General features: G+C 38.5%; 1 protein-coding gene across 1 annotated transcript; it reads right to left on the bottom strand.

Annotated features, from left to right (window-relative positions):
• Window positions 1-15,110: 15,110 nt before the first annotated feature.
• On the bottom strand, window positions 15,111-16,062 carry GJB7 (gap junction protein beta 7). Its single transcript, XM_045771969.2, has one exon. It carries the CDS (start codon window positions 16,037-16,039, stop codon window positions 15,233-15,235), a length of 807 nt encoding a protein of 268 aa, XP_045627925.2. The 5' UTR covers window positions 16,040-16,062; the 3' UTR covers window positions 15,111-15,232.
• Window positions 16,063-21,491: the final 5,429 nt, after the last annotated feature.

The following is a 21,491-nucleotide window of genomic DNA, read 5'->3' on the forward strand; positions in this document are numbered from 1 at the left end:
AAGTTTCACATGTCCATTTATAACAGTTTTTAATTTTATATTGTTTGTTATCTGTGCCTCCCAACACTACCTACCTCTCAGTGAACAAAATGATAGTATCTGCTTTATTTCTCTATGGGTTTGCTCATTTGAGGTGCTTCATTTCAGTGATCTGCTCTCCATAAATGGGAGCCCTACATGATCACTTCCATACTTGGAATTCAGATTCCCTTTGTCCAGCCACAAACTGCTATCCTACCTGCTTGGGATATCTCCACTAAAAAAATAATTCTACCTCATCGCAACTAGTCAGTTAATCCTACCACCTTCTCATTGTTCATCTGCTCACCATGTCTTCAACTTGTCCTACTTAAGAGACTAGTTCCCTCTGTTACATCCACTTCTTTGCAGGTATCCTCAGACCATGCCCCCTCTCTGTGTTATGATCTAGAACAATTTCAAAACCTTCTGTCTGCTCTTGAGCAGTTGAATGGGAGGAAATTGTTACAACAGGCAAGTTTATAATCTCAAAGAGACTCAAAACTGGCAGTTTTTCTGCAGTGTTATTGTAATAACTTGCTTCCACAAACTTAAATGACTTTTTTTTTTCTCCAGTTTTTCTACTCCCCTCATTAATGCCCTTTTAATCACATTTTGCTGAGAAAATAGAAAAAATGTGACAGGAATTTTCTCCACTTTTCACCACCAGATTTATGAGCCCATCTATAGATCTGCATGCTTATCAAAAAATCAGTCCTTCCTAACCTCAAAAACTTTGAATTAGGTACTCTGTCTTCATCAAACTTTCTCCTACTAGATCCTTTTCAACAGTCTATATATGTGTCCTAGTAGCTCCTGTTCTTAATAAAAGGAGGTGGGAAGGGCGATTCCATCTAACTGTAATCCCTTGTATTTGGTTCCCATCAGAGCTAATCTGAGTTGTCAAACATTCCATTTATTTTCATTTAGTCCCACTTTATATATCCCCACAACTGTTCTGAAATTGCTTTCATCAGGATCATTCTCTTCCATGCTGCCATATTTGTTCTTTTTTCTGCTCATTCACTGCTTTAGGAGCATTCCGCAGGGTTGATGACTTACTCTTGGAAATACTCTCTTGGTTATCTTCCCTTTTCTGGCTGCTGCTTCATTGAGTCCAACCCTACTTCCTCTCCCAATACCTCACCTTGGCTTATCGCGTGTGTATGTTTCCACTCTCTCTCTGGATGATTTAGTCTGTTCTCTGGCATTCAGTATGAATCTTCTGTCACACCCAAATTTATACCTCTAAGAACAAACTTTTCATAGTTCCAGGCTTGTAATTTCAACTGCCTACCTCAGTTAAACTAACACCTCCAAATCATTTCTTTCCCTACCCCATCTTCAATCTGTTCATCTTCCAGTATTCCTTGTCTGGATAAGTGAAATCACTACCTAGGTTTCTCAATCTCTGTTCTCTAACATATGGTAACCAATTCACACCCTTTCTCTATGTTTGGTCACAATTACAGGGATTTTTGTCTCAAGCAAAAAAGGAACCCACTTCTCATCCAAATCATTTCTTGCCTAGACCACTGTAACATTCTCCTTATGAGCTTTCTTCCAGAATATTCCCCACCAAACAGCTAGGTTAATTTTTTTTTTTTAATGTAATTTTAGTGGGTCTGAGGGGAGTGGGTGGAGAAAGGAAATTTTTTCTTCACATTGCCCTTTGAATAAGGTGTTTGTTTTACTATGATGCCTGCCTATCTAAATACATCTTGTTGCTCTCCTTTGCCCATTGTGTTCTAGCCACATTGCTTTCGTTTGAGTTTGTCAAACCAACCAGCCTCTTTCACATCTCAAGGCCCTTGCACTAGTTGTTCCTTCTGCTTGGAATGCTATATTTTACTGTGTACTAACTCACTCATTCTTTAGGCCTTAGACCTCAGCCTCATTAACCATTACTCCATTGCAGCACTCAACTTTCCTTGATAGCGTTTATCAGGTTATAATTGCTTTTTTATTCTGTGCCAAAGAACAATCCGCAACCTTGGACATAGTACATATTTAGTGGTAGTAAAAACAACTTGAATGCTTAAATGGGGGATAAAGAGAATTGATTCTGACTTTCCTAGAGCTCCGAGTCTACACAATTGCTATAATTATTAGTGCTAAGGGCATTGTAAGAATATATAATAGGGTAAGAATTTGATGCTATGTAGTCTGGTGAAGGAAAGCAGTTAATAAAGACTTCTCTAAAGCAGGAGATAAGGAGAGGGAAGTTAGAGAAAACTCCAGGCTGTTTTTTGAAGTTCATTTTCTGGTGAGGAAGTGGAGTGTTCCTGTGGAAAATTCAAGGAGACCAGTTAAGGAGGCTGTCCCAAGTTGTCCAGGGAAAAGCGAATACTGTCTTGAAGAGTGGTGATGGCTGAAGGAGAGAAGTGAATGGACTTGAGAGATCTAGAATAGTTGACAGGACATGATCATTATGGGTTTTGGGAAAAGAGGATAGAAATGGAGAAAATTTGCAGGTTTTTGGTTTTAGTGGGTCTGAGGGGAGTGGATGGAGAAAGGAAATTTTTTTATTTAGGTAGGGAAGGATAAAAGAGCAGTTTTGTGAATTGATGATTGCCTAAGGGAAGAATATATAGAAAAGGATCCAGGACCTAACTGAGAAACTCAGAATTTCAAAGTACATTAAAAGAGAAATAGGAAAAAATCATGAGACTTGCAGGATGGGACAATTTCAAGGTGTCATATTCTGCTGAGATAAGGGAATTGTAAAGTATCCTTTGGATTTAGCGGTGGGAAAGTAATCCATGATCTTTGCAATTACTTAGTTTGAGTGGAAGTCAGTTCGAGAAGTGTAGAGAGCAAGTGTAAACACCTATTTTGGTGTTTTATTGAAATAAAAAAAAAAAAAGAGGAATGATACAGTGGTAGCTAGAGTGTCATGGAGTCCAACCAGTTTTTTACAGTATAGGCAAATCAAGCATATTCAAGTTCCATTGAGGATTTGGTAGAGAGGGGTTAAGTTCCAATGAGAAGGATTTGGTAGGGGGGGGGTTAAGATGTGAAAAGTAGCATATGTTGTAAAATTCTTAAGTTTTGGCTTGAGTAATTGTGAATGGTGACTCTGTATGTCAAAGTAATACAGAAGGAATAGGGTTGGAAGAACGGTTAATATTGAGTTTGAGGTTCTTATAGGTCATTAAGGCAGAGAGGAATAGTGATAAGTTCTTTATAGGGGTCTGAAACTACAGTTGTGGACTTTGATCCCTTGAATACAAGTATCTTGGATTCTGTCTCACGGGCATTTTGCTTAGAAATCTGAGATAGAGTGAGCACTTACTACATTTTGCTGGAATTGGAAGAAAGAGCAAGCATGTAGGGAATGATAAATCACCAAGGAGAGAACCGTGAGGAACACCAACACTTTGCGGGCAGAGAAAAAGAAACTAGCAAAGACGACTTGGAAAGGAAGGTTTAAGTTAGGTGAGGACCAGGAATGGAGGTAAGGGTATGGGGCATTATGGAAGCTGGAGGAGAATAATGAAGGGTAGTTGGTCCTGTATTGTGCCACTGGGAGATCATTAATAAAGAGGCTACTAAAATTAATCTTTGATCTTTAAGAAGTTTTAGTGGATGTCAAGTGATGGATGTTTGTCTAGTTATATTCAATTGGTGAATGAGCTAAGGAAGTCAAGGCAATGAATTATTTAAGTGTCTTGCACAAAGGAAAAGGAAATGGGTCAGTGCTTTCCCACATTTAAAGGATTTTGAGATGAATCTTGAATATTTGTGGATTCTGGGGAGGTAGCTGTTAAAGAGATAGAAGTTTAAGTAGAGTAGTAGATGGAACCTGCTCCTAAGAACGCAGGTTAGAAATACTAGCTGTACACAATTAAAAGGACATCTCTTAGACTATTGTTTTGGGTTTTTTAAAAAAGATTTTATTTATTTATTTGACAGAGCTCAAGCGGAGGGAGAGGGAGAAGCAGGCTCCCCACTGAGCAGGGATCCCGATGTTGGTCTTGATCCCAGAACCCTGGGATCATGATCTGAGCCGAAGGCAGATGCTCAACCGATGGAGCCACCCAGGCGCCCTACTCTTAGACTGTTGTTAAATAGAAATGTTGAGCTCCTTGTCATCAAGAAAGGAAACAGAAATGTACAGAATAGCAAGCCTTGGAAGAGTAGGAAACCAAGGTTTAAATTAAAGGTTTGAGTTGAAGAGTAAGAGAAGGAGCTAAGTAGCAGATATAAAAGGATTACTGATAGCATTCAGCACAGCTGAGTTGAGAACATGATCTTGTAGTGGCACCATCTGTATGATTATGTAATATTTCCAGTACTCTTCCTCAACTTGAATGGAGGAGAAAGAGAAGAGTTTGAATAGTCCTGGCAGGAGTAAATACATCAATGAATTAGGCCCAATTAGAGAAGGAAACAAAGCCAAAAGGACTGAAGAGAAGAGAGTGGTCAAGGGACTGGAGGTCTTTGTGGCACCAAAGAGAGAGTATAATGGGAATAAAGCCAAGATTTAGGTATGAAACACCAGGGCATTGAAATTTGTGAAATTGAAATTAAGTGTTTGGAAATGGCTATAGTAGATTGCTGAATTAGAATGTAGATGAGAGTTGTTGGAGTTGAAAATTTTAAAGAATTTTTGTCTAATTTATTGAATGGACTGTGTACAGAAGATATCCCTAGTAGGAACTGGGTGTAAGGAGACAGAGTCAAGTGCTGACGTCCTTAATTAAGGTTTGTCAGGGAGAATGCTTCCAGGCTAAGTGGAACACGTAAGGAGTTTGGGAAAGTAGTTTCTTGTATCCTCTTGGCCCAGAAGTCTTACGAAATCCAGATTCAGTTAAGGTTACAGAATACAAATTTGTGAAGTGGCAAACAGTCCTAGAGATAACTCTTTAAAGAACATAATTAATAGAATTGAAAGGCTTAAGCGGAAGTCAGGGGGAAAGGAATTCGAATAGTAAGAATGGAGGTAGTAGGGAGAGGGCATTTTTAGTGACCAAGAGGAGAGAAACTTTGAATACTTCTTCAAGACCAAGGCTACAAGTCTAACAAGAACCTGCTCTTTCTAGCTCTCCAGGCCTAGGTCCCATGTATCAGATCTGCTAATGATAGTAACAGTTAATATTTCTTGGCTGCTAGTATGTGCTAGACTGTGCTTAAGAAAGTTCCTTGTATTTCCATTTATTCTAACATTAATTCTTAGGTGCTAATATTCTCATTTTAAGATGAAATTGCGTAAGATGAGGAAAGGCTAAGTATCTTGCCTAAGAGTTACACAGCTAGTATGTGGCATAGCCAAGAGTTGAAACCATGTTCCTTGACTCCGGGGCTTGTATATGCCTTTATTTGGAAAGCATAGGCAGCCAAATGAAATAACAAGTTGCTCAATGTCTTTATTTGGAATGATGTAAAAATTGTCGTGGTTGCTGAAAAGAATTCCCCCCCCAGGTGATTAGTAGATAATTTGTAAATGATATTTTTAATGTTATATACGTACATACATACATATGTATATTTGTTGTTGTTTACGGTTAATCAATATTGACTCCAAAGGGGGAAAAAAGATGAACTTCTGGAATCACATCTGCACTGTGAAGAAGGTAGCTGTGTTGTTGAAGGTAGGGAGCACAGAACAACAAAGGGCTCACTACTAGAGATCTTTGCTACAGCCGTGTACTCTTAAACCAAAGAAGCTAAGAGAAAGGGAAGTAAGCAGTTGTGGAGGGGTAGAATGGATTCTGACCAGCTCTCTTCTCACTCTATAGTCAGTGTATTGGGAGCCCTGTAATTGAAACAAGTAGTCCAATGTTTTGTTTGCTGCCATTTCAGCTTCTAGGTTCTTGTGTTCCCTCAAAGAACTATGGGCATGTCAAAAGGATATTCACTATGCAGGCTGCCCTTAAAACTGCCTTTGGTACTACCATCTCTAGATTCCCTAATAAAAATCCCTGTTACCCAGGACAGGTTGGAGAAGAGGAATGGGACGTCAGGGTGATAGTGATACCCCTCATGTGCTGTGGTCCCTCCGTAGCAGTGAAGTGTTTAAGTCCCTGGGGTTTTGAGGACAGAGTAGCTTTCAAACTATTAAGGAGCAGATCACACCAGGAAATTCTTCATTGGGAACAGGCACCTAGGAGTCACCCCTACAAGGAGAGTGACCCCTTCTCACCAAGCTAAAGTAAATCCTTTTATGTGGAGGCTTCAAGATGTTAACCAACACCTAAACACTTAAGGTTGGGAAAGGGGATGGGGTATACAAAGAATCTCTTACATATTTGAAAAAACATTTCTGTAATCAATACAGTCCAAACATTCAAGTCATTTTGGCAATTCCTGTTACCTCCAACCCTAAAACACAGCTGTAAACAAATTATTATTACATTTACTTATTTGAAAATTTCAAAACAATCCTTAAAAGTATTTACTAAACCTACTTAACAGCTTCTTAAAGCTGGAGCATTACAAGGTTTTTCTCAAGTATATGTGCTCTCAAAAGGAATTTGCTCATCCTGTGACGGCATTTGGGTGGTGGTCTCACCTTATTTAGGCAGTTTAAAATGGAATTCTCAAGCCCTGCCCCATAAGAGGAATAGAAAAAGTAGCAACCATTTTATAGATGAGGGCAGTGACATGGAGAAATGTAATGACTTGTAATAACAAACCTACAAAACAGGTCTGACCCCTCGCTTAGAATGCTTTCTTTACTGTCCGGCTGGCTGAAAAGCAGAAGGATGAATGTGGAGAGTGTCAGGATTATAGAGTGAAAATTATCATTGCAATTATGGGAGGCAGTGCAATATACTTATGAGTAAATAAGGCAAAATTTTAAGTTCTGTCACATGTCGTGGTATATGTTGATGGTCTTACACTTCAAAAATAAGGTTTCTTAACGTAATCTACATGTTACCAGTATAAAATGAGAAACTAAAGCAATTCTAGTTTCTTCCAGTAAAATCTTGATCCTACACGAGCTCCCCAGCCAAAGTTGATGAGCCAGAAGTATGAAAGGCAACAGCTGTTCTGCTAGAAGTGAAATGACCAGAATCATCCAGAATGTTCTGTATAATGGTGTGAGCCTTTCTACCACAAAATGGTAGGTTGTGTGTAATCACTGAGATTTTAACTGTGTTATTCTTTTTCTCTAAGCCAATATTCCCAACAATGAGAGAAAAATTGAATTTTGATTTTAAAATTGTTGGCAGAAACCCAGTCCTACAGGTTGGATACATTTTTTTTTTCTTTCCCTTTTCATTGACCAAGCTGTAGAATCGGTGTAGGCAGCTTTTCTCAGAAGTACAGCTCTGAAGCAAAGGGCAGACGTGCTCCATTCATCAGAGCCTTCCGGTCTTCGGCAACACTGAGTTGGGCAGGCAGGGGAGCAACAGTTAAGGAGCTGAGCTCAGAGATCCTGGAAGGGAGGTTTGGGAAGCCAAAGACTGAAATCTGGCGTTCCCTGTCTCATAAGGGCAATAGATGATATTTAATAAACAGTTGTGTCAGACCTCTGAGTTCATTATATGTCAACTCATTTAATCACAGCCATAGAAAGGAAGTAGCTGGTATTGGAGGTAATTGTCACAGTTTTTATTCATATGTCACCACCTGACTCATCTATTCTTAGAGACCCATATGTTCTTACTGAGGTTAAACCTAGACTACTGCTTGAAGGAAAATTTAAATTGTAGTCACAATGGTATATATGTGCGTGTACACACACACGTATGTATACCTTCAGCAGAGAAAGCAAACATTGTAGTCGATTTTATAATTCTGTCAGAATGGGAAGAAAGACCATGTCACTATTTTGATTTGGTAAAATCTACATCTCAATCCTGTTAAAACCTTGCTTTCCCATCTTTATCAGAGGCCATGTTCATATTGACTTCACCAAAAAAAAATTACGTACACTCCTTCTCAGCAAACGTATGCATGTTCTATTCAATAAATATTCAGATGTTTTTTAAGTACTTGTCTCTCAGAGCATATTTTTTTTTAATTAGGTGATTCACTTGTAGCTGCCAGCATTTGTGTTTCTGACTACAGGTTTGTCAACCTTTGCTGGCGTGAAGTTGGACTGGGAGTGAAATTGGATGTGCACCCAACGTACATGCTGCATAGTATAAAACAAATGAAAAAGTGGATGTGTGGAGTGTGTGGTGGTCAGATACTGAGTTGCACAGGAATAAGAGGCCACAAGATGGCAAGCTAACATAGGAAATGTGGTGTAGAGCGAAGCTCTAGAAATTGAAACAAATTACTTTTCCATTTTTTATTTATACGTTATAAAGGACATGGGCTAAGATGTGGTCATTTATATTTTTGAGTACTTAACGATAAAATGAACAGTTATTGAAGTACAGTTTTGAAAATTGGGAAATGAGTATGATGTATGTTTTTTAATAGACCACCATTTATAATGAAACAGGCTAGAGTGACCTTGCATGTATTATATGTATTTTTAACTATCGAAAACAGCAAAAAATCTTGTTTTGACAAGAAGGTGGTCACACTGCTACCTCTACATGCAAAGGAGACTTGGAAATGTACATTTTTTTTTTTAAGCTGGGCACATTGTCATTCCCAACAAAATCGGAATTTAGTTGACCACTAAGGTAAAAAACAACAACAAAAAACAACGGAGTGCAATGCAGTTGGTTATTTTATGCGATACCAATGTTCCAAAGATCTTTGAAACAACTTTGTACAGAAAACTTCTGAAAGACTAGATTTGGAGTTAAAAAAAAAAATCCGGTATTCTTACTCCATCACTTTATGTAATGATTAGGCAAGTCACTTCCATCATTCTGAGTTGTACTCTTCTCATTATAAGCATTTCAAAAGATTTCTTCCATTCCAGAATACCATGATTTTTTTAGTTCATGCAACATAGCTGGCTGTAAGATTCATGAATATGTTAATGGTTGCTGAGCTACTACTGTGGGTTAAGCCTTGAGGGTACAATGGCAAAGGATATGGCTCTTGCCCACATTCAGTATGCTCATAATTTAGAGGGGGATACAAATGCACAAGCAAATTATATAGGGATAAGTGATATAATAAAGCCATGTATTGTTAATTACAATATCTAACATGAAAAAAATAATCTCCATTTACCAACGCTTTGCATGGATCATCTTTAATCTGGTTAACAAGCTATGACATATGTATGATTTATCCCCATTTTACATTTTTAAAAAATGCTCTCTGGTAGAAATATTTGATCCAAGCCTTGAAATGAAATATTTTTCAAGGTGGAGAAAAGAATGAAATTATAGAAAATATTAAGTACCTTACATGTTACTACGATGCCATGATTATAAAGAAGATAAATCTTGGGATGCCTGGGTGGCTTAGTCGGTTAAGTGTCTGCCTTTGGCTCAGGTCATGGTCCCAGGGTCCTGGGATCGAGTCCTGGGATCAAGTCCCAGGTCAGACTCCTCGCTCAATTGGGAGTCTGCTTCTCTCTCTGTCCCTCCACCTGCTTGTGTTCTCTCTCTCTCTCTGTCTTTCTCTCACTCTGATAAATAAAATCTTTAAAAAAAAAGATAAATCTTGTTATAATCAGTTCTATGAAACTGCCTAAATTGTTTAAAGAGGTGTCTTATTGTACATTAAATTTGTTTTTTAAAGGTGATTCTCTATGAGAGATCTTTCTATGGTGTCAGGTTTATATAATGAGATAACCAATACAAAGTCTTATTTTGCCATTACCCAGTATACTCTAGGTATGAGAGCCATAGAATCTTCGAGAGGCAAAAGGAAATTTGGAGATCGTTTAGCTATATACCTGCCGTACAATTCAGGAATATTCTTGATCATCTCTCTCAGTGTTAGGGTTCTCACTACTTTACCGGGCAGTCATTTTATTTTGAGGTCGTTCGAATTAATAGAATATTTCTATAGTAGATAAAAATGTTTGTCTCTTTGATATTCACCAATTAGTCCTGGTTCTGAAACATTGGAACATGCAATAAGCTATTTCTCTTTCAAGATTGGGAAAATCATTCCCTATAGTCCGGACACAAACTTCCAACAAGAAGTTTTCAATTCAATTTCAAAACAAGTTTAACTTGTTTTCAATAGTCTTATACTACACTTTGCTCATTTCTAAGGCATAAGCTTAAACTCCAAGGACTTTATGTCATGAACTAATATCAATCCTTGTCTCATATTAAAGTTTTAAATCTTGATGCAGAATGACTATGTGTTCCATTTCATCTGACTTGTTCTGAACAAAATTCCACTGAGATTTTTAATCATGTTTTATGTCTGACATTCAACATACTGGTCATTTCTTTTGTGTTCGGTAGATATAAGCATATCTTCTGTGTCTTCAACCCAATCACTAACATGAATGTAGTCAGGAGCTATTTTTGGCGATAAGTAAAGGAGCCTAACAAGGCAATGGCTTACATCAGGTAGGAGTTCTCTCTCACATAACAACAAAAACAAAAGCATGGAAATAGTGACTTCAGAGCTAATATGGCGATTCCATGACAGATGGCAGCAAATGTCCCAGGAGCTGTCTTTCTGCTGCTTCATGCATAAGGTCATGCTTCCATCCTCAAAGTCCCCTCATGGTAGAAAGATGTTTACTGCAGCTCTAGCTGTGGTGTCTCAGGCAGGAAGGGGATGGGGAGTGAAAAGAAGCTTCAAGCTATGTCAGCCCTACTTTTTAACTTTCCCCAAAGCATTGGTCAAAAAATCTTGTTTTGACCAGAAGATTTCACATTGCTACTTTTACAGGGAAAGGAGACCTGGAAACATGACTTTTTAGTTGGGGACATTGCCACCTCCAACAAAATCAGATTCTTTTAGGTGAAGAGGAGTAAATGGTTGGGTCCACAAAAGAAGGAAGAAGCAAGAGGAACAGATTTTTTCCCCAAGAAACCTTGAACTTCTAAGTACCAGGGACCTATACTGTGGGGATACAGGATATGAAAAGATGAATAAGACAACCTTCACCTTAGCCACAGTGAGTGGTTTTTAATGTCATCATCAAATTAATGTAATTAGAAGTCATTTTGTCCGAGAAGATTGGTTTATCGCATTTGCTAGTCTTCTGTAGAAAGTCAAATCTCAAGTTACTGCACTGACTCGCCTTTGAAATAAATGCTTTATAAATGAAAGCACTTGTTTAACCTAATGACTGATACTTCTTTTAGTTACAAGGGATTGGTGATCATCAATTTAGTTAATGAAATTTTTATAGCAAGAAAGTGAAATGGGATTGCTTAATATTTGTCTTCTCTGGACCCAGTATATTGCACAGAGTTCAACAGTGACCTTTTCCTAAAGGATAGAAAACTGGAGTCCACTTCTTCAATTTCCTTTTATTCTGTACAGACAGCTCTATACCACAGCCATCTGTCCATCTCTACTCTGACAGCATTAATGTCTGAAAAAAATTTTTCAAGACAAAAAAAATTAACAAGTTATGTATATTACTTTTCTCTGAACAATATTCTTTAATAGAAAATTAAATCTCCATAGTAGGGGAAGAATCAGATACTTCACCTTTAAGTAGATGGGGATGTTGACCTATTTGGGTAACATCAGAATTCATTTTACTCTGTTTTCAAACAGAATATATGGATACATCACAGCCTTTTAAATAATAATCTTTATCTTCTTAGAATAGGAAAATTTCCCTGACTCAGTAGGAACAAGATAGGTCTGTGGAAAATTCTCAGAACTCCCCACAATTACCATTGTCCTCTACAGCTGAAGGAAGATTCGCTCTGTGAGAAAAGACCCAATTTTATACTAAAGAAAGAGCTTCTGGTAGGTTTCTCTCAGAACACCGCCCTTGGGATTTTGTCATAAAATCCAAAGGAATGCTGACACTTTTTGCCTTTACATGGTCCACCACTGGTTCTTTCCTCGCCAATTTTTTTTTTTTTTACAGAAGTGGGATGCACCCTCTCTTTTATGCTCTCTGCAATATTAAATATACAAACAAAATAAAATACGAACTAGGAATAAGTTGGCATTGATATTTGAGAAAGGTGTGCTACGCATGGGATGGGATGGGGCACTTTGGGCTTTTAATTGCTTTGTTTTCTTTATTAAAATTTTAAGAACAAAAATTAGTGAAACAAAAGATTTATAAAGAAAAAATTCACCTCTTCTTTATCGTAAATAATGTGGAGATCCTTTCACATTTCTCCCCCTATTCACACAAACGTTCTGTACGTACACACATGTAAGTTAGGATGCTCAATACCTAAAAAGGGAAGAGTAAGAGCAAGAGAAGTGTCCTACCTCCTCTTTTTCTTAATTGTACAGGAAAGAAATGTATGAAGACATGGTTTTATTAGGATTCTTCCATTTTCAAGATACAGAAAGCCTGTTTAAACCAGTTTAAGCAAAAATGGGGAATTTATCTTTCATATTACTAAACTGCAGAAAGCAGGGTTGGAGGGGAGCCTGTGTCGGGGACAGCAGGATTGAAAAGTTCAGACATCCCCAGGTCTTTGCCGTTTTCTCCTCTCCTCTTAACTTTGCAGTCTTTCTGTCTTAAGGAAGTTGGTTTGATTTCCTTGGGAAGACTGGAACCATAGGCACTTGCACCCGTAGACATTCTTTCATATAAGCACTGAAAAAAAAAATTCCCTCCAGCTCCAATGAGAAGAAACCCTGTGACCACAGACAAAATCTGCAACCAGAAAGATTTTGGGGATGAGTGCTAGAGAGCCAAAATAGCTCAGGAATGGCTTGAATGAAATTAAGAAGACACCTGTTTAGTGATCCGGGAGGCCTGATGAGGTGAGAAAGTGGTTTAAGGCAGAGCCGTGGTTGATTGTTAATTCTGCTTTTACTAGATGTATATCCCTGGAAAAAAAATGACTGAATTTTGGGGTCTCGCTTTCTTCATCTCTAAGGTTTTTGTCTGCTTTCTGAGCACCACTCTTGTAGGGGGGTCAAGTCAAGTGAGGTGACCATGTCAATGCAGGACACAGGTGTGAGCTACTCCCCCATCTTCACCTCCAAGCTCCTCCATGAAAGTGGAGATTTTCTTGAGGCAGGAATTATTTATCTCTGAAGGTACATAGCACAGTGTCTTGTTCTTATTGATTATAGCTCAATAAATATTAATTTATTGATAAGAGAATAAAGATGCCAAAATTTAAATGCCAGTTTCTCTCAGTCAAATGCTTTGGGGCTTCACTGGCACCAAGACAATTTTGAGTATTCTTACAGGAAACTCATTTTGTAAACTAATTAAGCTTAAAGGAGAAAAAAAAAATCACTCCCCTTCCTGTCTAAACAACTTCGTTCACAGTCCTTGCCTCCTGTTACCTTTCCATCTCCTCTCCACGCGAAGTGGGAAAGCAAGGCATGCATATGTCTCACCAATCGTTTTCCCTTGTTGTCATAACTGATGTTAAGAGGCCGAGCTCCTCAAAAACATTTTTGGCAGCAAACTTATCCTCAGACTGAAAAATCGTCTCCATTCCAGTTCTGTGCACTAAAACTCTATTTTCTAGATTCTGTGCCATGATCTGGGCCCCAAAAACCTTAAACTTCTTTAACTCCCTATTACTGTCAAAAATTTATGTATTTCTTTAAGTCTTTCAGTGGTTACCTGCATTTGTGAAGGTGAGGTAAGCTCATGAGTGCGACAGTGAGCGACCTGAGGCATAAATTGAAAGATGGGGAAAACCACAAAGTACAGCTTTCTCTGTGTTGTCCAAGGCACAGTCGTTAAGACAGATTATGGCCACTGTTGGTGACACAGTTTGTAGATAATGACAGAAATAACCTTCATTATGCATGAATCGCAGTGGCTTTCTGCTGAAGAGGGCAGGGCCATGGAAGACATCAGTTTTAGTGAAAATTACATTTTTAATGCACTGACCTCATTAAAAAATTCCCAGTGGAGAAGAATGATTTCTGAGCTATCCCTACCAAGCAGGGTTGCAAGTCGTGTTCTAAAACTGTCAGAAAAGGTTTATTTCACTGAGTATTATCAAATACTCAGTGCAGTCAAGTAACAAAATGACAGACAACACAACAAAACCACTTCATTTTCATCCTGGAGAAATGCACATCCATCAGAGTATTAAATCCAAAGATGATGTATCTGTGATTTTTTTTTTTTTTTTTAAATAAGAAAGTAAGGGGTGCCTGGGTGGGTCAGTCAGTTGAGCCTCTGATTCTTGATTTCTGTTCAGGTCATAATCTCAGGGTCATGAGATCAAGCCCCATGTCAGGCTCCATGCTGGACGTGGAGCCTGCTTAAGATTCTCTTCCTCACCTCTACCTCCCACCCACCACCCTCATGTTCACGTGCTTGCTCTCTCTCTTAAAAACAAAAACAAAACCTAGAAGCTAGGCTCCAAATCAAGTAATAATAAACATTTTAATTTTTTTTACATTTTTCACACCAATGTAAAAGCATAGTACACATTTTATTATCTATTCTATTAAAAGAGAGGTACTAGTAAATTGCCGGCCAACCATGATATATTGTATAATACATTCTGAATTCCTGATTATAGAAAGGTTCAACAAATACAGAAATTTACAAAATATTTCAGTGTTCAGTGGTAGAAGTGTCAAGTAATTATCAAGTTGGGTATGTTCTCTTTTTGAGTCCTACCCTGCCCCCGGTCAATGTATTCGGTAGGACCTGCCTTCCCATGTGACTCTAGAGTGACCCTTTCAGGTGTCAGGCTTAAGCAGAATATCTCTTGGTAATATGTGTATCCCTCTCCCCCAGTCCACTTATACCCAGGAAGCGCTAACTTGCGGAGTCCTGGGCTCTGCAGTCATTTCCCCAGGCCGGGCCTTCTCACTAGTGTCAGTGCTTCTGTGTGCCCTCGGTTAGCTGCTGCCCCACCTTCAACATACTCTTTCTCTGGAAAGATTAAGTAGGGCTGAGTGAGGGGAGCCTCGGCTGCCACTCTGGAAAGATCCTCAGTGCTTCAACCTCAGACTGGAGGCCGTCATATTTTTCAGAAATGTCACTTTTTATATTTTCCAGTTGACGGATCTAAGCGCTTAAAAGAATGCTGCTTGTTGAATTTCTGCAGACTAATTTGCAATTAACTATCAAACACAGCTCACATACCCACTTGAACCCGACAACAATGAGATCTCTGTCTGGTGTATACAGCTGAGCACATATTGAAAATTAAGAAAAAAAAAATTTCCCTAATGACGTAGAGGCTGACACCCTTTGTTTTCCAATGCAGCTCGGGTCTTGCTGAGAAAGGGTGCAGGTTCTCCTTGTTTAACCCTCTTGTGTGTCAAAAAGCAGTTTCGTTTCACCTCGCTGGGGTGAGCTTATGGCCGAATCTGAATGGCGATTCTGGAGTAGGGGAGGAGCCCCTATCTCACCACATTCAACATATCTGAGGTTGTGGCACTCCTGTGCTGAGGACTTGAGTCTTTTAGAGTATTTTTGGAGACAGCACTTAATAAGGCTTTTGAGAACCAAAACACTCAGTTCAATGAAATTCAACACAATGCACAGGCATGAGGTAATAACCAAGAAGAGTATGAAGATTGTTTTCTCGGTGGGTTTGGAGATGAAGCAGTCCACAGTGTTGGGACAAGGCTTCAAATCACACTTCATAAGGTAGGGAACACTAAAGCCATCATACAGTTTGTAAAATAAAACCAGGAAGCCAATTTCAAAACCAGTTTTAACAACGAGGCTGATAATGTAAGTGTACCACAGGCCCCCATCCATCATACCTGGGCTGACATAGAGTTTCTTTCTGTGCCTTTTCTCTCTACCCTCACGATAGGCTACATGTAGAACCACCAGAAGTGAAGGTGTGGAGACCATGATCAGTTGTAAGGCCCAAAGTCTGATCTGGGAGATGGGAAAGAAGTGATCAAAACACACATTTTCACAACCAGGCTGTTTAACGTTGCACTCAAACTCTTTCTGCTCGTCTTTCCACACATGTTCTGCTGCCACCATGTAGACCAGCAAACGGAAGATGAACACAACAGCCAACCAAATCCGCCCAATCCCAGTTGAGTATTTGTTTACTCCAGTTAGGAGGTCTCTGAGGAACATCCAACTCATGACTTGGGTTCAAAAGAAGGTAAGCTTCTGCAAAAGAAAACAATTTTATCATGATTCATTTATTTTTATTTCATTGATCATTTCCACTGTCTTGATTATGGGATTGTGGAATATAAACTCAAATTTCAACTTTGGATGTTGAGGACTCACTTTCAAACAAGTAGATGACGCAAATTGGTCCACAAATGTAATTGATCTCATGCCCAGTTTAATTTGGAATTTGGTTGGTGATCCCACACACACTATCCCATTTTCAAAAACTTCTTCAGTTTGTTGCTTCTCTCTAAGGGTGGATGGGTTCTGTTACTGATCTAGAAAAAATTAGATATGAATCCCAAGGTGACCTTGGTACATTGAGATAGCCCTCAATACCCACTTCTCAAAGTTGTAATCTCTACTCACTTTTTCTACTTTGTCAATACCCCTCCCTAATCCCTAAATTTCACTCACTGCACCTACCTTCCTTTGTGTCCTGTATCCCATACCAACAGCAGAGCTTGCCCACAGTCTGATAGTGAAAAGTGAGGCTCTCCAATATGAACATCTTCAAACTCATGTTTCCTACTCTTCCAGACCCACTTACATCCATGCCCAGCTTAACCTGCTCCACCCAGTTTAGAATGAGGGGTCAGTCTCATATTGCCTCAAAATGATCATTCCAGCTCTACAGCCCATTCTTGATCTATCCATTTTCCCTGGTTCTATATTCTGTCTCCAACCATCACCGTTTTATTCATCTCAGCATATAAGTGTACTTAAATGTTATCCATTTTTAATGGGAGAAATCTGCATAGCTTATCTCTCTGACAAGCCTCCAATCTTTCTTTATCCCTTATTTCTACCTCCTCAGCTATTATTTACTCTTCAACTCACTGAGTCAGGTTTTTGTGCTCACCATTGCACACTGAAATTAGCACTCCTATTCAACTACCAAATCTTCTGGATGCTCTGGATCTCATTTAATTTTTCTATGACACTATTGCCTACTCTTGTGTTCTTGAAACTGTTTCAGCCTTGACATCCGTATTACTACTCTATCTTCTCTTTCTATTGTTCTGATCCTCTTGATTGTGCCATCTTAGGTTTCTTTGTCTAGTTCTTAAAAGCTCTGTCCTCTGTTCTTTTCTCTCCATATTCTCTCCCTAGAAAATCTCATTCATTCCCATGGATTCAGCTACTGCTTTCAGATTCCTGACTCTCAAATCTTCAGCTCCTCCCCAGATTTCCATATCTTACTGCCTCTTGGTTATCATTTAAATATGTCACAGGCATCTCAAACTTGGTATATCTACAGCTGAATTTATTATCTGTCCTGCCCCTTGATTTTCTTGCTTAATGGCATCACCAATACCCAAGCACCCAAGTTGAATATCATATTCATCCTGGACTCCACTCTCATGACCCTTTTTAATTGCTCACCAAATTCTTCTGATTCCTCCTAAATATCTCTCAAATTCCCCTCCAGGTCACTGCTGAAATCTCTCTTACCTATACATCCTTCCCACGGCTTTCTATTTCCTGTCTTATCATCTCCCCCCCTCCTTTTCCTCCTAATATGTCCTTGATGCTACTTAATTATCTTGCACCTCTCTCCATCTCTTTTGTTCTTTTCCATATAAAAACTGATAGGACAAAAAATCCAGTCAAGAAATGGGCAGAAAACATAAACAGAGATTTCTCCAAAGAAGACATACAGATGGCCAACAGACACATGAAAAAATGCTCAACATCATTTGGCATCACATTGAAACCACAATGAGATACCACTCACATAGGTCAGAATGGCTAAAATTAATAAGTCAAGAAACAACGGATGTTGGCAAGGACACAGAGGAAGGGGAACCCTCTTACACTGTAGGTGGGAATGCAAATTGGTGCAGCCACTGTGGAAAACAGTTTGGAGGTTCCTCAAGAAGTTAAAAATAAAACTACCCTATGACCTAGCAATTGCATTACTAGGTATTTATCCAATGGATACAAAAATAGTGATTCGAAAGGGCACATGCACCCCAATGTTTATAGAAGCAATGTCCATAATAGCCAAACTATGAAAAGAACCCAGATGTCCACAGAGAGATGACTGGATAAAGAAGATGTGGTATATATAAAAAATGGAATATTACTCAGCCATCAAAAAGGGTAAACGCTGGACATTTGCAACAATGTGGATGGAAATAGAGGGTGTTATGCTAAGCAAAATTAGTCAGCGAAGGACAAATACCATATGATTTCACTCATGTGGAATTTAAGAAACAAAACAGATGAACATGGGGAAGGGAAGGAAAAATAAGATAAAAACAGAGAGGGAGGCAAACTGTGAGAAACTCTTAACTATAGGAAACAAACTGAGGGTTGCTGGGGGGTAGTCGTTGGGGGTTGGGATAACTGGGTGATGGGCATTTAGGAGGCACTTGCTGTAATAAGCACTGGGTGCTCTGTTGCAACTGATGAATCACTAAATTCTACCCCTGAAACTAATAATACACTATATGTTAACTAAATTGAATTTAAATTAAAAAATAGTTTTAAAAAAAGTTTATAGGATGCTAGGGAGCTTTCTTTCTCATTTCAGTGATGTTGTCTTTCTGGCTTCTATCTTGTCTTATAATTGAATTCTGTGGTGTGGCTCCCAGGTTTTGTTTGTTGGGCCCATTATATACTCAGCACTCTCTGTTCAGTGCTTTTGAGTTGGTCTCTCAACTACCCTGGAAAGTGGGAGTTCTGTTTTTTGGTTTGGTTTGTTTATGGTGGTGGATGTTTTGTTCTTTCAGATGAGAAAGCAGATTTCTAAAAAATGAAGCCACTTCCCCGCATTTACAAAGTAAGATGCAGAATAGGATTCAAATCCAATTTCCATCACTCTAAAACAGAGCTTCTCAACAGTGGCACCATTAAATTTTGGGCTGGATAATTCTTTGTCGGAGCAGCTGCCCTATGCATTGTAGGTTGTATAGCAGGATCCCTGGCCTCTACCAGCTAGATGCCAGTAATACTATCTCCTGTTCCGTTTCAGACAACCAAAAATGTAGCACAGACATTTCCAAATGTACCCTGTGGAGATGAGGCAAAATCTCTCCAAGTAAAAATCACTTATCTTAACTTTCTGCTATCATCAGAAGATGTGGGCCAGAGCTCCAGGTCTGCCACTAATATACTTTGTGATTTCTCAGGTGAAATCCTTGCCATTTCAGGTTTTTGTTTTCTATTACAAAAATTAATTATGTTTTGCTTTCTCTATAATTCAGCTGAAAGAGTATCATGGAAATGATGGTGTGAGAGGAATGAGGAGGTTAAGAAAATTGGGATATTGTTATAGCAGCACACCTGTTGGAGCATGTCACATTACCTCTTACAGAGAGAACAATACGGTAAGCCCACAAGCTTGAGCCCTGAGGAAATGTACGAAGGTTAAGAGATGTTTTCAGAGAAAACAAAGATACATGTACACAGTGCTCTATTCAGCAGAGAATAAATACTTCAGTGTCCTTGGGTTTTCAGAACACAAACAAAATTGTATTAAATAAAAAGAATTCTCAAATCCACCTGAAAGGTTAATGTCTCCATGAATTATTAAAACAAAGTCCCAAAGATTAAAAAGGGAAAACAAAAAGTATTATGTTTTCCTGTAACACGTGTCATTGGGCATTTGTCCATATTATTCAAAAGGATATTTATGTAATGTTACAAAACATTTGAAAGTACTCTGTTGAGCGTTTTAGAGAAGGGAGGAAGGCAAGAGTAGATTCAGGCTTTTTTTTTGCTAAAAGGAAAGCAGTAAAAAAGAAGTTGAGTAGAATTGGAAGACTGATACCATCAAATGTGACAAGACTATGAATTTATTTGACTGATAAATGTCTATCCTATTTTGAAGCTCTCGACTGATAGAAAGGCAATGGTTTTTCTCAGGAGAGAGAGGTGTTCTAATGTTAGCTCAATTTTAACAAAGGTGGGTTAGCATAGTGAATAAGAGCCTGGACACAGTGTTGGACCTCTTGGGTTCAAGTCCAAGTTCAGCTCTGATGATAATAGTACCAGCCATGTGGGGCTCAAAACAGTGTCTGACACTTGGTAGGTGATCCATAAACATCATCATCATCATCATCATCATCATCATCATCATCATCATCATCTTGGCATTAAAGCCTTTTCTTGATGTCAAATTGAAAGTCTTTCCAATTGCAGGTTAAGTATATTTTTTCTCTAGCTTTTTTCATATGCAGGTGGATGTTAGGAACCTCCATCTAATAGCCCTTTAAGAATATGAAAGCAGTCATTATTATTTTGAAGTCATTAACTCATCATTCTTATCTCTTAATAATAATTTGGTTTGTCTCTTTATTTTTAATAAAGGTTTTTAATTTATCCCTTTTCTTAAACCACTAAGGATAACTGCCAATTTTTGAAGCGTTTCTACTTGCCAGTTTTAATGTACTAGTTCTCCTATGATTTTCTCTTTTTTCTTAAGAACTAGCAGTTAACTGCACAGGAATTTAAAAACTCAATCAAATATTTTCAGAAAGTAAAATGTTCAGTATTGCCAATATCAGGAATAATTTGGGGGAGTTGCAAATTTTCCCCAAACATTTGATCTGAATTAAAAATGGGCGTGAGAAGAAGGTGCTGCATCAATCAGATCCATACGGAAAAAAATGAAGTTGGATCCCTATTTTACACCATTTAAAAACTTCACTCAAAATGGATCAAAGATCTAAATATAAGAGCCAAAACCATGAAATTCTTAGAAGAGCACAAAAGGGTAAATCTTTATGACCTTGAGTTTGGTAATCGATTCTTTGATATGACACTGAAAGCATGAGCAACAAAAAAGAAAAAAGTAAATTGGACTTCATCAAAATTAAAAACCATTGTTCGTCAAAGGACATTATTAGGAAAGCAAAAAGACACCCCGCAAAGTGAGAAAAAAGTATTTGTAAGTAATGTACCCGGTAAGGTTTTAATATCCAGAATACATAAGGAACTACTAAAACTCAACAACAAAAGATAATTCAAAAATGGGCAAAATGTTTGAATAGACATATCTCCAAAGAAGACATACAAATGGCCAGTCCATACATGAAAAGATGCTTAACATCATCAGTCATTAGGAAAATGGAAATCAAAGCTACAATGAGATATTGCTTTACATTTACTAGGATGAGTACAGTTTTTAAAATATAAAATAAAGAGGTGCCTGGGTGGCTCAGCTGGTTAAGCATCCAACTCAATTTTTGCTCAGGTCACGATCTCAGGGTCGTAAGATCGAGCCCCACATCGGGCTCTGCTCTGGGCATGGAGCCTGCTAAAGATTCTCCCTCTCCCTCTGCCCCTCCCTGCCCGTACTTTCTCTCTCTCTTTCTCTCTCTCCCTTAGAAAAAGAATTGTGATAAGTATATGCTCTGGGTGCTGGGATACAAGAGTGAGCTAGATAGAGAAGGGCCTTGCTCTCACAGAG

Source organism: Ursus americanus, chromosome 11, assembly GCF_024610735.1.
Source record: "Ursus americanus isolate L20-20 chromosome 11, mUrsAme1.1.p, whole genome shotgun sequence".
Taxonomy (NCBI): domain Eukaryota; kingdom Metazoa; phylum Chordata; class Mammalia; order Carnivora; family Ursidae; genus Ursus; species Ursus americanus.

Bases quoted from the DNA above. Each gene is read 5' to 3' on its own strand.
- GJB7 (XM_045771969.2), bottom strand. From the start codon at position 16,039: ATGAGTTGGATGTTCCTCAGAGACCTCCTAACTGGAGTAAACAAATAC.